Source organism: Amphibalanus amphitrite, unplaced genomic scaffold (genome assembly GCF_019059575.1).
Source record: "Amphibalanus amphitrite isolate SeventyFive unplaced genomic scaffold, NRLGWU_Aamphi_draft 001473F_arrow, whole genome shotgun sequence".
Classification (NCBI taxonomy): domain Eukaryota; kingdom Metazoa; phylum Arthropoda; class Thecostraca; order Balanomorpha; family Balanidae; genus Amphibalanus; species Amphibalanus amphitrite.
In genome coordinates, this window is record NW_024882966.1 from 110683 (window position 1) to 124613 (window position 13931).

Consider the following 13931-nt stretch of genomic DNA (forward strand, 5'->3'; position numbering starts at 1 on the left):
CCATCATGGACCGGTGTGGAGTCCTGATGAATACCTTGGCGTCAAACCCCTAGACGGGCGGTGAGGCAGGCATAGGCCTGAAGAGAAGAGGAATTTTCAGATGTCGGCTTGACATCTTAAGGGCCTTGCATGGCTTTCTCAGAGGCTGACATATCGTACTACGGGACCTCCATGAGCCTCAAAAACCTCTATGGGCCCCCTCACGCTTGGGGTAGGCTTCCTGAAGCATAAAATCTCTGAGTCTTGAGATGGGCCCATTAGACATGAACTGGGCCATCAATATACATGTGGTGAATTGACCTTTATCAAGCATGATATCGGCTCAACCAGGATTGGGATAGGCCCTCTCAGACCCAGACCAGGCACCGAGTACGGACCCTCCCACACGTAGGATGATCCTTTCATTCCTGGGATGAGTCTTCTCAGGCCTGAACTGGGCCCTCTCAGACCTGAAATGGGCCCCTCTCAAGCCTGAAGTGGACCCTCTCAGGCCTCAAATAGGTCCTCTAGGGCCTGAAATGGGCCCTCTCAGGCCTGACATTAGCCGTCTCAGACCTGAAATGGGCCCTCTCAGACCTGAAATGGCCCCCTCAGCCCGGAAATGGTCCCTATCATGTCGAAAAAGGGCCCCCTCATACCGCAACTGGGCCCTCTCAGGTCTGAAATGGTGCCTCTTATGCCTGAAACGGGCCCTCTCTGGCCTGAAATGGGCCCTCTCAAGCTTGAAATGGGCCCCCTCAGACCTGAAATGGGCCCTATCAGGCCTCAAACATGCCCTCTAGGGCCTGAAATGGACCCCTTCAGGCCTGAAATGGGCCCTCACAGGCATCAAATGGGCCCTCTCAGGCCTGAAATGGGCCCCTCTCAAGCCTCAAACAGGCCCTCTAAGGCCTGAAATGGGCCCGCTCAAGCTTCAACTGGGCCCCTTCAGGCCTGAAATGGGCCCCTCTCAGGCCTGAAATGGGCCCTATCAGGCCTCAAACATGCCCTCTAGGGCCTGAAATGGACCCCTTCAGGTCTGAAATGGGCCCTCACAGGCATCAAATGGGCCTTCTCAGGCCTGAAATGGGCCCCTGAGAGGGCCTCTCAAGCCTCAAACAGGCCCTCTAAGGCCTGAAATGGGCCCTCTCAAGCTTCAACTGGGCCCCTTCAGGCCTGAAATGGGCCTTCACAGACCTGAAATGGGCCCTCTCAGGTCTGAAATGGCCCTCTCATGCCATGGATGTACCCCCTTTAATCATAAAATGGGACTATAAATCCTAAAGGGGGGGGGGGCTATCAGGCCTGAACACTGTTTTTCAGTCCTATGGCGGACCTTGACATTAGTGATAGAAAATTGTCAGGCTGCATAACGTTACAAATGAAATGGATGGCTGTGATGAGCATCGTTATATATGTTACAGGCAAAGTGAAAACTCGGGCATTTTGCAAAATGCCTAGGCAATTTGCAAAATGCCTGACCGGCTAGGCATTTTGCAAAATGCCCAGGCAATTTGCAAAATGCCTGACCGCCAGGCATTTTGCGAAATGCCTAGGCAATTTGCAAACTGCCTGACCCACCAGGCATTTTGCGAACTGCCTGGGCAGTTTACAAAATGCCTGGCGGGTCAGGCATTTTGCAAAATGCCTGAGTTGTGATTGATTTATTTTACCGTTTTTGTTTACCACAGGCGTTGACCATGTCGCTCCCATGCGCCTGAGCCCCCAACACATTCAATATTTACGAATATACCCACGTCTTGCGCCACTTCCGTCGAGATGGAACCACTACTGAATGGTGTAGATTGAGCCAACGTCTCCCTATAATTTTCGTGTACGGAGTTGTAGCCGTTCGTGTGTAGGAATGCTGCGATGGGGCGCGGAGCATGGCACAGAGAAACATGGGCGCGGAAAAACGCGGCGACCGGCCGAATATTGACCCGACATTCTTCGTTTCCCGTGCTTATTTACATCACGGCAAGAGAGGGCCGCAGCGACATGGGGTTGCCAGCGATCGATAGAACAGAGACAAGCGTATCCAATAAACATTTTTGTTAATCACGTGTCACGTGGAATGAAATGGTCTATATCTTGAGAAATCAGCCATTTTTGGTACATTTCAGGAAAAACAGCATTTAAAAAACAATGGTAATGCATTGGAATGAGATGAGATACATTCCATAGACAACAACAACATGTGGCTTTTCCGCTTTTCCAGAAAAGCAAGTTTTTGGTCATCCACGACCCACGTGCACACCTTTGTAATAAAAAGACGCTGAGAAATTACAAGTTTTACATGCAACGGGCATGTTCATCTTTACACGGTCACAATGCATTGATAATGTAGACGTGTGGCTCGCCAACCAAGCTACCATACATCGAAAGAACATTCTTTTCTGATCAATATCCACACAAAGTATTTCCAGAGTCATCTCAAGGCTCTTAGAAACATAACCGTGTTTAACGCGTGTTTACCGATAAACCGCGCCGGGCGCCCGGTGGCCGGCGCGGCGGCCGGGCCGCTCGCGCTGCCTGGGGCCCAGTGACATTGAACTCGGCAGCGCTACCCGGAGAATGTCTCACTGTGTGTCCTCCCACTTGGTGCGTATCGCTTGTGATTAACCCCTGTTGGCGGCACTTACAATGATGCTTACGCATCGTCGGTGGTGTGAGTTCGATGTCAGGCATTTTGCAAACTGCCTGAGAAAATAATTTCAGGCAGTTTGCAAAATGCCTGGTGGGCCAGGCAGTTTGCAAACTGCCTAGGCATTTTGCAAAATGCCTGGCAGGTCAGGCATTTTGCAAATTGCCTGGGCATTTTGCAAAATGCCTAGCCAGTCAGGCATTTTGCAAATTGCCTAGGCATTTTGCAAAATGCCCGAGTTTTCACTTTGCCTGTAACATATACGAGGTGTGGCTAAAAAGAAACCGGACTGCTCGTGCTGGCCATAAAGTAGGGGGCCCAAAAACTAGCGACACACTTGACATTAATCTCTATCATATTGTCGTGATGCGTGCCAAACGGCATCTCGATATCGCTATTATTCTCCTTTCCACAGCTCCTTATTTTATTAATGACGCTGGCGCCGGTCACTCTGGTCTGGGTGTCCTCGACCGATTCAAAATGGGTTTGCTTGACGACGTTTTTCATTTTAGGGAACAGCCGAAAGTCACAGGGAGTAAAGAGGGTGCTTGAGCACCGCGATCTGCTTTTCGCCAAAAAAAACTGCTTGACGCTAATGGCAGAATGCGCGGGCGCGTTGTCGTGATGCAGCACCCAGTTCTTGGCTTCCCAGAAATTCCACTTGGTGCGGCCGCTCGTGAGAAGGGGCGTCCCAGGTCTTCCTTGTAGAAGTGCTGGTTGACTGTGGTACGCCTCCGGCACGAGCTGGCGGTGAACGAATCCCCTGTGATCGAAAAAGACGATCAATGTCGTCTCCACCCTCGACTTCGACATGCGTGCGGATGTTGATGGACCTCCAGACCTTGGGGTCATCACCGACATCCTCACGGCCAGTGCTGAACCTCGTATGCCATCCAAACACTTGCATGTGACACATGAATTGCTCCCCATAAACAGCCTTGAACAGATTCAGCGTCTCTGTTGGACTTTTCTCCAGTCTGGCAAGGAACGTGATGTTCCTTCTTTTCTTCGACGCTCATTGTAGAAGCCTGGCGATGACAAGGCCGTCCAACATCAATAAAACAAAGAGCTGTGGAAAGGAGAATAATAGCGATAACGAGGTGCCGTTTGGCACACATCACGACAATATGATAAAGATTAATGTCAAGTGGCTCGCTAGTCTTCGGGCCCCCTACTCTATGGCCAGCACGAGCAGTCCGGTTTCTTTTTAGCCACACCTCGTATACTATGTAATACGAGACGTAGTAGCCTTTGCTCATATTAATATGAGCAAAGGCTACTACGTCTCGTATTACATTGCATAACGTTACAGTTCGAATCGACGGTGGGCCCCTAGGATAAGAGACGGGGGTGAGATCTCACCCCTTTCACCCCCCCTGGCTGCGCCACTGCTACTGGACGGATCCAAACTTCAAACGGCGAAGAAAATTCAAACGGCGTTCGATAGCCCTGTCAAATTTGTCGAAGGAAACCAAATTTCATTGACCTCGGGGTCACCGATGACGTCACAGGTCAGGTCAAAGATAGAATGTTTCACCGTTCACGGGGCTTCTAGGGAAAGCGCTATAACACCGAGTAAAACACATTTTGTCGAAAATCAGCGATAGGGCGTCAGTTATCTAGTACATATGTTGCTATTAGAGGTCACTGGTCATACCAGGTCAGGTCACAGGTCAGGTCACCAAAGGTCACCAAGGGTCACCACATGAACCCAACTTTACTAAGGTTGTGCAATGCATGTTATATGGCCAGTTTTTCATTTCCAACTCAATGGTGTTGGTTATAAGACCATCAGGTACGGTTTAGGTCACTTTCTGGTGGAGGTCAGGACTCAGGTCAAGGTCAGGTAAAAAAAGGTCAAATTTCAAAGTTGATATTTTTGCATAAAATGGGCATTGATTCGATGCAGCTTGTCACGGGGAGTCTAATGGTGGCGTTTTTTGCGCTACGAGGTCTAGAATTGCTAAAAATTGAGTTTGAAAATTTGAGGTCATCAATTTTTAACAGTTATTTCGCTATAACTTGGCCAAAAAAAGAGGTATCGATCTCAAATTTAGTATGTGGATAGAAGGTGGTAGGGACTATCACATATCTTCCGTTTTTTCGAAATTCAAAAAACTTTTTGGATTTTTCGGCTATTAGGGTAAGGGCGGGTAAGAGGACGCAGGCGACAAGAGTACGCAGCAGCTGTTTCGGTTGCTTCGCAACGCCTCATCAGCGTCATCTCGAGTCCTAAGGAAGCTGTCTCTCACGCGGCATCGATGGTGGAAGGTGGGCGCGCTACGGGTTCACTTGTCTTTTTTTAGAGGCTTAGACGTGTTTTTCACATCGTGTTTTCACTTTTAGACTTTTTGGGGTGCAGGAAAATGTGTGACCTTCCTCAGGGAGTGGCAATAGAATTTTCATTTTTTTCTATCAAGATACCACGGGAAATCTGGTGTGTGTGTCAAGTCCCAATTGTTTACGCGACGACTGTGGCGCCAGCTCTCAGCCCGCTTTGTGTCTACCGTATGTGTCGGCCATGAGTACGCATTGCCGTGGCGGACAAGAGTACGCAGTTTTCCGAGTGCGTGGTTGTGTTGCATTAATCAACTTAGTGCATCAGGCGCGCAACCCCTCAGCAGATTCACGGGATTGGCCAACAAGGTGGATGACACTCGGGGGGACGCCGAGCAGTTGGGGAAACCACGAAGAGCATCACTGTTTCTGGTAGACCAGGGGGTATTTGCACGACCACAGCGGGGCGCCTCGACTCTGTTAAGAGTGACTGTTTTAGTGGCTGCGGCAATAAAGATAACAATAGTTTAATTACTTGCATGAATGCATTGATTCCAGCGAGTAGGAATGCATACACGTAGTGCGTACCCCACCCGCACGAAGTGCGTAGTCTTGTACTGCCTATCGGGCAAGAGTACGCAAATGCAGGGTGTTAGAAAATTGCTTACGGTCACGCTTTAAATTGGACGTAGGCCGCTGTGGTCATGACAGTTTATGGACAAATGATCAGGCTTTATCGGAATATACTGATCGTAGCCGTAAACCAAAACCGAACGGCGTGAGACGACAAAATGCATTAGGTGCGTACTCTTGTACGGTCGTCCCCTATATTCAAAAAATCTATTTTTGATTTTTGGGGTCAAAATAAAAAAAATTAAAAAATCTGAGATTACAGTTTTGTAGCCCTTTAAATTCTACACCTTTTATGTTTAAACATTTTTCTGTATATCTAAGGCTGTAGGCCTGACAGCTCTTCTCGCGAAACCTTTTTTTTTTTGGTAGAAAATGGCAGAAATGACGTCACTCTGACGTCATTAGCGTCCAACCTATCATAGCCTTTGGAACAAGTTTTGGTCACAATGTGCAATAGCTGTTCACGGGAGGGTACTGAAAGTTTGGTGACGATCGGCGCAGCGGTTCTCGAGATATATCGAAAAACTAAAGGGGGGGAGGGCAAAAAATGCCCCCCCACTGCCTGGAAGGTAAACATGAGTCCTATGGGCGTTGCATGGAAAGAATGGGACCAAAAGTCGGCAGGCCCCCCCCCCCTTAATCGATGGTGTTCCATCGCTATTCGCTACCGACTGCTACGCCACACTCCCCTGAGCCGCCGGCCGCGCCACTCGCCAGTGCCTCTGCACAGCAGGGGCCCAGAAGGCAGAAACCCCATGCAGTCTTATACGGCCTTGCATGCAGTGGTGAGTCTGATACGTCTTTGGATACGTCTAAGTTGGCATTCCGAAAAGACGATTTAACAATTCAAGAAACATGTAAACGACCATCTTAAAAGGTTAGGTAAATATTTACATAAGGTCCGATTGACTGTTCACGCATAAATTTTGCATATTCTTACATTATTTGACATTCTGAATCCAGATATCATACTTACGTGCGGCGGAAAAATCAAAAAACACAAAAATAACAACCTGTTACACCCCTTCACAACACGATACATACCCACACGTGCACGCACCGATGACGCGAATGAATGCGACGAGAGAAAAACGCCGCCGTTTTAGCGCTGCCATATGAAGTTTTTTTGCTGCCATTTTCGGGGAAATGTTGGGAACCGGGGTTTATGGGTGGGGAGGGAATCAAATACGATAATCAATGAAAGTGACGTCAAAATAACAAAACACGAAAAAAATGGTAAAAATCATAAACTAATCTAACCTAACCTAACCTAACCTAACCTAACCTAACCTACTGATATTTGCCTACCGGGGATAAGGAAAAAGTTACTTGCAGGAATAGATAGCAGGCAAGAGTAAATCAAATATTTTTAGGTTAAGTGGTCATGCATCAGGCTTCAGGCCTTCGGCCTGAAGCCAGATACATAACCACTTAACCTAAAAATATTTGATTTACTCTTGCCTGTAATCTCTCCTAAGCATCGCCTTCGGCACTGCACTGCTCCGCCACGAGTATTATTATGACGTCACTTTCATAACAAAATCGAATAGCGTAATGTTTTAACTCAACCTTGGAGTTTATTCATTCGATCCTTTCCACGTGGCGCAAACGGCTGGTGGAGTGCGGTAGTGGCCGATGGTGACGGTAAATATTTTACAGGTGCTTTAAAACTTGGTTGCGCCATGAATAACTGTCTGATATGAAATCAGGAGGCCAAAATACATCGTGTGGTATGTTTGTTATACTCACTTTGGCGATCGGACCTTATGTATATAAATACCAAAGGTTACGGTACATACAAAACAAAAACAAAACACTGGAAGCCGGAAGGTTGAGGTGGTAGCCACCTTATATCGCCATGCTATGTTATGCATGAACATATTTTACCCAGGCTACAGAATTCATGGATTATTAATTACCTCCGTCGTATCGCCCACATTTGACATCAGTATGGAAACAACAGCGTCGGGAAACTTATAAAAATGCAGTAATTATAGCGTGATCGACACCACACAGCTTCTGGACACCATTTGCACTGACTTTTTGTTTTGTTTTGACTTGTCAATCAGTCGCCATGGTAACTGTTTTTCAAGAGCTTTTGATATACAACTTGAGTCAAATGTAACGATATAAAGGAACAAAATATTCACTTTTTCAGTAATTTTAGCTCATATTTTTGACAAGAAATAAAGAAAATCATCATTTGAAAAAAGAAATAAAAAACCACTTATATCTTTAAAAATAAACCTCAAATGCAAAAGTTGATGAACTCGTCACTAACGCGCAGAGATGACCCACATATGTTGGTTTGTTTGTTTTCCATTGCCAATTGCAATGCACGGAGAGTAATAATAGCAGCAAAAGTGCGGAGTATATCGGTCGCATATTTAATTGTTACTTTTAAAATTACAATATCAATAGCAGGATGGCCGCAGACAGCAGAGATGTTAATCTTGAGATGGTAAGTCGGTAGGGTACCTAGGTACCTACCTATCTAAATCTGTTAGTTGGGTACCAGTCTCTAATTCATTTTATTGCAATGTTTATGTTGATGGGTCAAACTATCCACCTTATTACCCACAGTTAAGGCATGTTCCCATGGTGGCTCCAACCTCCTCTTGTCTTCCAAAATAATTATGTTGCTCCTCGAATCGAAGCTCCTTCAACTTTCAAGCTTATTCCAATTTGAATTCCACTTCTGATCACAACTTTTCTCCCTCGAGAGAATATCATGTAGCCAACAGTTTCGGGCGCACCACGTGGCGGATGGGACGTGTCATTCTCCCTTGTGAATTAAAGCTAAATTTTTGGGTGAAGTTTTGGTAGACATTAGATACCAACGTATTTTGGTGCTCATAAAGCCTTCTCTTCCAAGATATTTCTAGATTGGCCATGGGAGTAGATCCTTATTTTCAGACCCTTAATTTCAGATTCTTAATTTCAGACTGAGACTGTATCTTTCTGCCAAAAGAATTTTTATGAATTGTGTTTGGCAGTATGATGATAGTTTGTGTGGCGAAGGCTTAAAAATGATGATTTTTCAGGGAGATTAAGCTGAAATGTGGAGCTGAAATCCAAGTAGACAACATCATCTAACCTGATCTAACCTTACCTATAGGGCGGCTGAAATTTGGCATGGGAATAGCAGGTGAAACTGCCTATCTTTCTTAACAGTGTACTGACCTACTAAACAACCTACATCCCTACCACCTACCAAGCTACCAACCTGCACCTACCAACCTACAACCTACCACTTGGACTTCATCTTCACATATACTGATTAAGCTGCATGTTATGTTCATCTAGAACATTGGCTGAGCTGCTGAAGTGCTAGATCCTGTTGAATGAAGCTAGATTTAAGTTAGGTACTCCAGTGCTCATATGAGATGTAGTATGCAGTTCACAAATGGTGGGAGCAGTCTGAGTCATCAAAGTAATTTGAGTGGGATGGACCACCTGTTACTATTTGGCATACTTGACTTTGACATTCAACTTCTCTTTGATACCCTGAATTGTGTGCTCATACCTTGGTGGCTGGACTAAGTTCTGACAAAACAAGCTTTGCCAAACTGATTGGCCATGGCCCAATCTTTCCAGTGAAGCATGTAAGCAAAGTTTATAAAAAGATGAATGGCAAAATAAGGGTTTCTCTAAACTCATGAGTATCATCAATATTTACTCTGGCTCTGTACTACAGTTACTCATTTACTCATTTACCAGTTACCACATTTACATTTACTCATTTACTCTGATTTAAGTTGGCAACTCTGTGTACCACCAACTGTCACTCAACTGAAAAGGATTTTTTTCAATTTTAGGTTCATGTAAGGTGGTAAACAATTCGTTTTTGTTTCAGACTGAAGAGCAGCAGGCGGCTGGCGATTCTCGCGGAGAAGCCCCTCCGACACCCATAGCGGTCCCAACTGTCTCAGAAAAGGTACCGGTCAGATTCAATAACATTGCATTGTGATATAATGCTACTACTAACCTTGATGCACTGTATTTATACCAAATCACCCCACTCTTGTCTCCAGGTGCCCGCAGAAAGTGTCGATGGAAAGAAGGCCCGCGTGCCGCGGCGCATCCTGCACTTCAGCGATGGCACTATGGAGGAATACAGTACAGACGAGGACGAGCCCGACCAGCCGGCCCAGGACGCCCTTACGCACCTGCGCACGGAGAACCCAGTGAGTGTGACCGGTCCGGTGTGCCGTTGGTTGCATCGTCTCTAGCTGGGCTACGCAGAAAATCAAATGGATCACCACTGCACATTTTGGGCTAAAGAAGCAGAAAACCAAAACCTAACATGCCAGACTTTCTCTTATTGAATGACCTAATGTGATGATGTGACATTTCGCGAAGAGATCGTAACTCCCGACCTGACGCGGTATTTTAAGACTTGTTTGTGTGTTTGGCAGAAATCGATGGGCTGGCTACCATGGGCATGGTGGTGGTTCCGCTATGCCGGATACCGCACGCTCGGCGGAGTGGACAATATGGGAGAGAAACTGGCCTACATGCTGGGCATCACGTCACCAAAGTATCAGTACGAACTCGACGAGTACTACGAAATGAAGAAAAAGGTCGGTAGTCAGGACCACTTCAGTGGACATAGGTGAACGGGGTTCTCATGCCATAAGAGCCTTCGCTCGAGGACTTGTGTAAGGAAGTTGCCATAGTTATTATTGAAAGTGTATGTCCATAGACCTCTGTGGTCTATGGTAATAGCCCTGCCTCTGGTCTATTTAGGCAACTGAAGTCAGTTATTGCACCTAAGCGCGGTCCCTCAGTATCTCCTGTCAGCTTAACTGCCTCAGAGCTTAACAACTACTTCTGTTCCATAGGCAGGTCTACTCGTGACGCAGTGGTGACAGAGTTTGAACGTTCTGGTCGCCAGCCGCTGGATGTTAGGCTCCCTCGCATCCATACAGGGGCTCTACACATCATACCAGTCACGCTTGACCAGCTCCACAGAGTGATCCTTAGTATGCCGGATAGGGACACATGCGTGCCGGGTGACATACCAGTTAGGATTTTAAAGCTGTGTTTTAACCACATCGGCCGCCATTTACTACGAATCATCAATACTAGTCTAGTCACAGAGCACGTTCCCGCTAGCTGGAAGCGAGCGGTTGTTATCCCTCTCCATAAGAGAGGAGACCCGTCACTGACATCGAACTTTCGACCTATCACCAATGTGCCAACTGTGTGCAAACTCATTGAGAAGTTAGTTCATCATCAGATCAGTACTTACCTTGAACATCACTGCCTTTTTAGTCCGGAACAGCATGGTTTTATGTCAGATCATTCCACAACCACAGCTCTTTTATCCATGACTGACCAAATCCTGGACGGCATGGACCAGTCTCAGGTAACTCTTCTCGCACTAATCGACCTCAGCCGTTGTTTTGATGTCGTAGATCACGATACACTGCTGACTAGCCTAGAACAGCTCCAGATTTCAACCGGATGGATCAGGAGTTATCTGTCAGGCCACACACAGCGCGTACGGCTGGGAGACACTTTCTCGGACCCCCTACCCATTGACATCGGCACATTCCAGGGCTCCTGCCTTGGGCCCCTGTTATTCAACATCGTCAGCAACAACATCAGCTGCTACATACCATCCACCATCAACGACTTCCACACCTTCTCAGTTCGTTATGCTGACGACACCCAGGTGGCCATCACGGGTCCTCGCAGCAGACTACCCGATCTGAAGCTGTCTCTGGAGAGCTTGTTAGACGTGCTGTGTACATGGTTTTCCCAGCACGGCATGATGGTGAACGCCAGCAAGACGGAGCTGCTCATGTGTGGCGACCGTCGCCAGCTGACTCAGATCGGAGAACCACCTCAGATCGAGTTTATGGGTCAAACACTTCCTCTGTCAAGCACAGTGAAGAACTTAGGAGTTGTCATGGACTCTGAACTTTCTTGGGAATCACATATCAACACCATCATCAACCGCTGTTTCGGCATTCTTATCGGTCTCATGCACATCAGACATATCATTCCACACTCTGTTTTACCTCGCCTTGTCGATTCTCTCGTTTTCTCACACATACGTTACTGTGCGCCCGTCTTCGGTAGCGCCAATCGCACGGCCATAGCCAGGCTGCAGAAGGTCTTCAACTTTTCAGCCCGAGTTATTTCCGGGAGACGGAAATTCGAGCACATTTCTGATGTGCTCGAGGAACTTGCGTGGCTGCCTGCTGCTGATTTTATAGCACATGCCGACCTGTCACTGATCCATAGCATTCTTACATCTGGAAAGCCTCATCTTTTACGCTCTTATCTCTCTTACAACCACGAACACGTATGTCGGGATACTAGACAATCACACCTATTAGCTCTGTCACGTGTAAGAAACAACCATGGCAAGCGTCGATTTACGTACCGTGCTGCGTCCCTGTACAACCGAACAGCGTTGAACAATGGCTTTGCTGGCCTTAGTAAGTCAGTGTTCAAGTCCAAGATCAGGAACGTGCTGCGACTGAGTGGTACCGTCGGGTAGGATATTTACCTACTGTCATTGTCATTGTATCGCGCTACTGTGATCTTAGTTTACTTGTCATCTTCATGTGTTTCGTACTGTAATGACGATGATCGGAGAAAAGCCCTGCCTTATAGTGGATCGATCTGATAATGTTTAATAAATAAATAAATAAATAAGTATGTCCTTTGCCGTTCTGTGCGATGTTTAGGCTGTTATAGCCCAGGCTATGTTACGCTGACATCTATTTCCCACGTCCAGGAGGAGGAGGAGAAGGCGCAGCGGGACCTGGAGGAGGCCGGCTGGTCGCCGGGCACGGCGCTCACCAGCGAGCAGCCGGCCGGTCCCGGTCCGACCGCCTACCTGGTGGGCGGCGACAGCGCCGAGCCGGTGACCACGCCGCCGACGGCCGGACGACTGCCCGACCAGACGGCCGCCGGTGTGTCCGGCCAGCCGGTGGCCGCCACCACCACACCGTGAGGGGCTGAGCGGGCGGCCGGCACCCGTGTCCGGCCAGCCGGTGGCCGCCACCACCACACCGTGAGGGGCGGAGCGGGCGGCCGGTAGCCGGTGTCTCCGGTCAGCCAGTAGCGGCCACCACTAGACCGTGAGGAGCTGGGCGGGCGGAGCAGCGCACGGTCTTGCCGAATACCAGATTAGCGCGAATTTAATCAAAAACCCGACTTTCGATAAACTGTTATTTATACCTATCAATGGGTAGGAAATTGTCCGAAGTTATCGGATAGAACCTTATTTTTAAGCCACTTTATCATTTGAGGACTTATATCCCTGCCGAAAGTAGACCCACGCTCCGGTTCCTGAAATCGGGCTATGTTGCTGAGAAATATGTCCAGTTTTCAATGTAAATTTTACTGAAGCTTCGAGAAGATATACGAGAAAAATAGCATATCACCGGATAGCACAATTCATGATGAAGCTGTTTCTGCTATCATGGTAGCTTTTCAATGAATGGTTTCTGAGTTTAATGAGTTAGAACAGGAGCCCTGCATGTGTATCGTTCTCACAATAGTATTTCATAAAGAAGTTGGAAAATGTCAAAATGGATAAAAATGGATATGACGAATAGGGCATGGCTGAACTCTCCGCACATTTCTGAACATAAGCGAGCAAGTTTCAGCTGCCACTTTTTGCCTATTTGCCGTCAATTCAGCTTTGAACATGTCTAGTCGGCCGCCCGGCGTGACCTGACCAAGGTGGGGGGGGGGGGAGGGGGGCGCGGCCGAACAGGCTCCAGCCTAATTAACTATCTCAAGCACACGGAATCGTGATTTCATGCACTCCTTGCAAGGTTCGATGCTTCACTTTTGCATTATTGGCCTTACGTGACGTCATTTATGACGTCACTAGGATAATAAGAGTTTTTCGTCAATAACTCCTGATCAAATTGAGCTAGCGAGTCGGGAAAGCCACCAATGGACTCAGGAAGACCTGCCGAATCGAATGATATGCAACATGACCTCCTTCGACCAACTTCGTGATCTGGGGGGCTCTAACCTGACCTTGACCCGAGGTCAACACCTTAAGTTGACTTCAGCCGAACAAAAAGTATACCATTCGACGCACCTGAGCGAGGCGAACACGATGATGCCAAAATTGCGACTCTGCGGCCTTTTTTCGCGAAGTTATTAATAAAAAACGAATCCGTGCCTTGGGCCACTTGACCTGAACTCAGAGGTCACAGGTTAACCTGAGACCTTAAAATCGGATACCATTTGCTGCGTCTCGTAACGGCACACACGCTCGTTTTTTTCCGCGAGGCTCAAGCTTCATCAGGGGCGAAACAGCGACGGGGGTCGTACCCCCCCCCTTCGGCCGGCGAAGGGGGGGGGGGGGGGGTACGAAGTATTTTGAAAACCAATAGGTCCGGTGAGGGGTAAACGTCAG

General features: G+C 47.6%; 2 protein-coding genes across 3 annotated transcripts in view; one reads left to right on the plus strand and one right to left on the minus strand.

The window, feature by feature from the left end:
* LOC122373287 (tetratricopeptide repeat protein 8-like) overlaps positions 1-7588 on the minus strand; it is an 84992-nt gene extending 77404 nt beyond the window's left edge. The window contains exon 1 of one of the 2 annotated variants that reach the window (XM_043351214.1): positions 7453-7588. The gene's annotated coding sequence lies outside the window, so the exon portion shown is untranslated. Of the gene's footprint in view, positions 1-6577; positions 6607-7452 lie in introns of those variants that run through there. The other variant, XM_043351215.1, reaches the window with a different exon arrangement.
* A 220-nt stretch (positions 7589-7808) lies between these two features.
* Positions 7809-12654, plus strand: LOC122373295 (protein FAM177A1-like). The gene is made up of 5 exons (XM_043351223.1): positions 7809-7994; positions 9390-9470; positions 9568-9720; positions 9952-10116; positions 12288-12654. Exons 1-5 carry the CDS (start codon positions 7959-7961, stop codon positions 12504-12506), a joined length of 654 nt encoding a protein of 217 aa, XP_043207158.1. The 5' UTR covers positions 7809-7958; the 3' UTR covers positions 12507-12654.
* Positions 12655-13931: the final 1277 nt, after the last annotated feature.

Excerpts from the sequence above, each read along its gene's own strand:
- LOC122373295 (XM_043351223.1), top strand. The coding sequence starts at position 7,959 with ATGGCCGCAGACAGCAGAGATGTTAATCTTGAGATG. Across the intron at positions 9,471-9,567 it reads TCCCAACTGTCTCAGAAAAG|GTGCCCGCAGAAAGTGTCGA; the intron begins GTACCGGTCAGA and ends TCTTGTCTCCAG. Across the intron at positions 10,117-12,287 it reads ACTACGAAATGAAGAAAAAG|GAGGAGGAGGAGAAGGCGCA; the intron begins GTCGGTAGTCAG and ends TCCCACGTCCAG.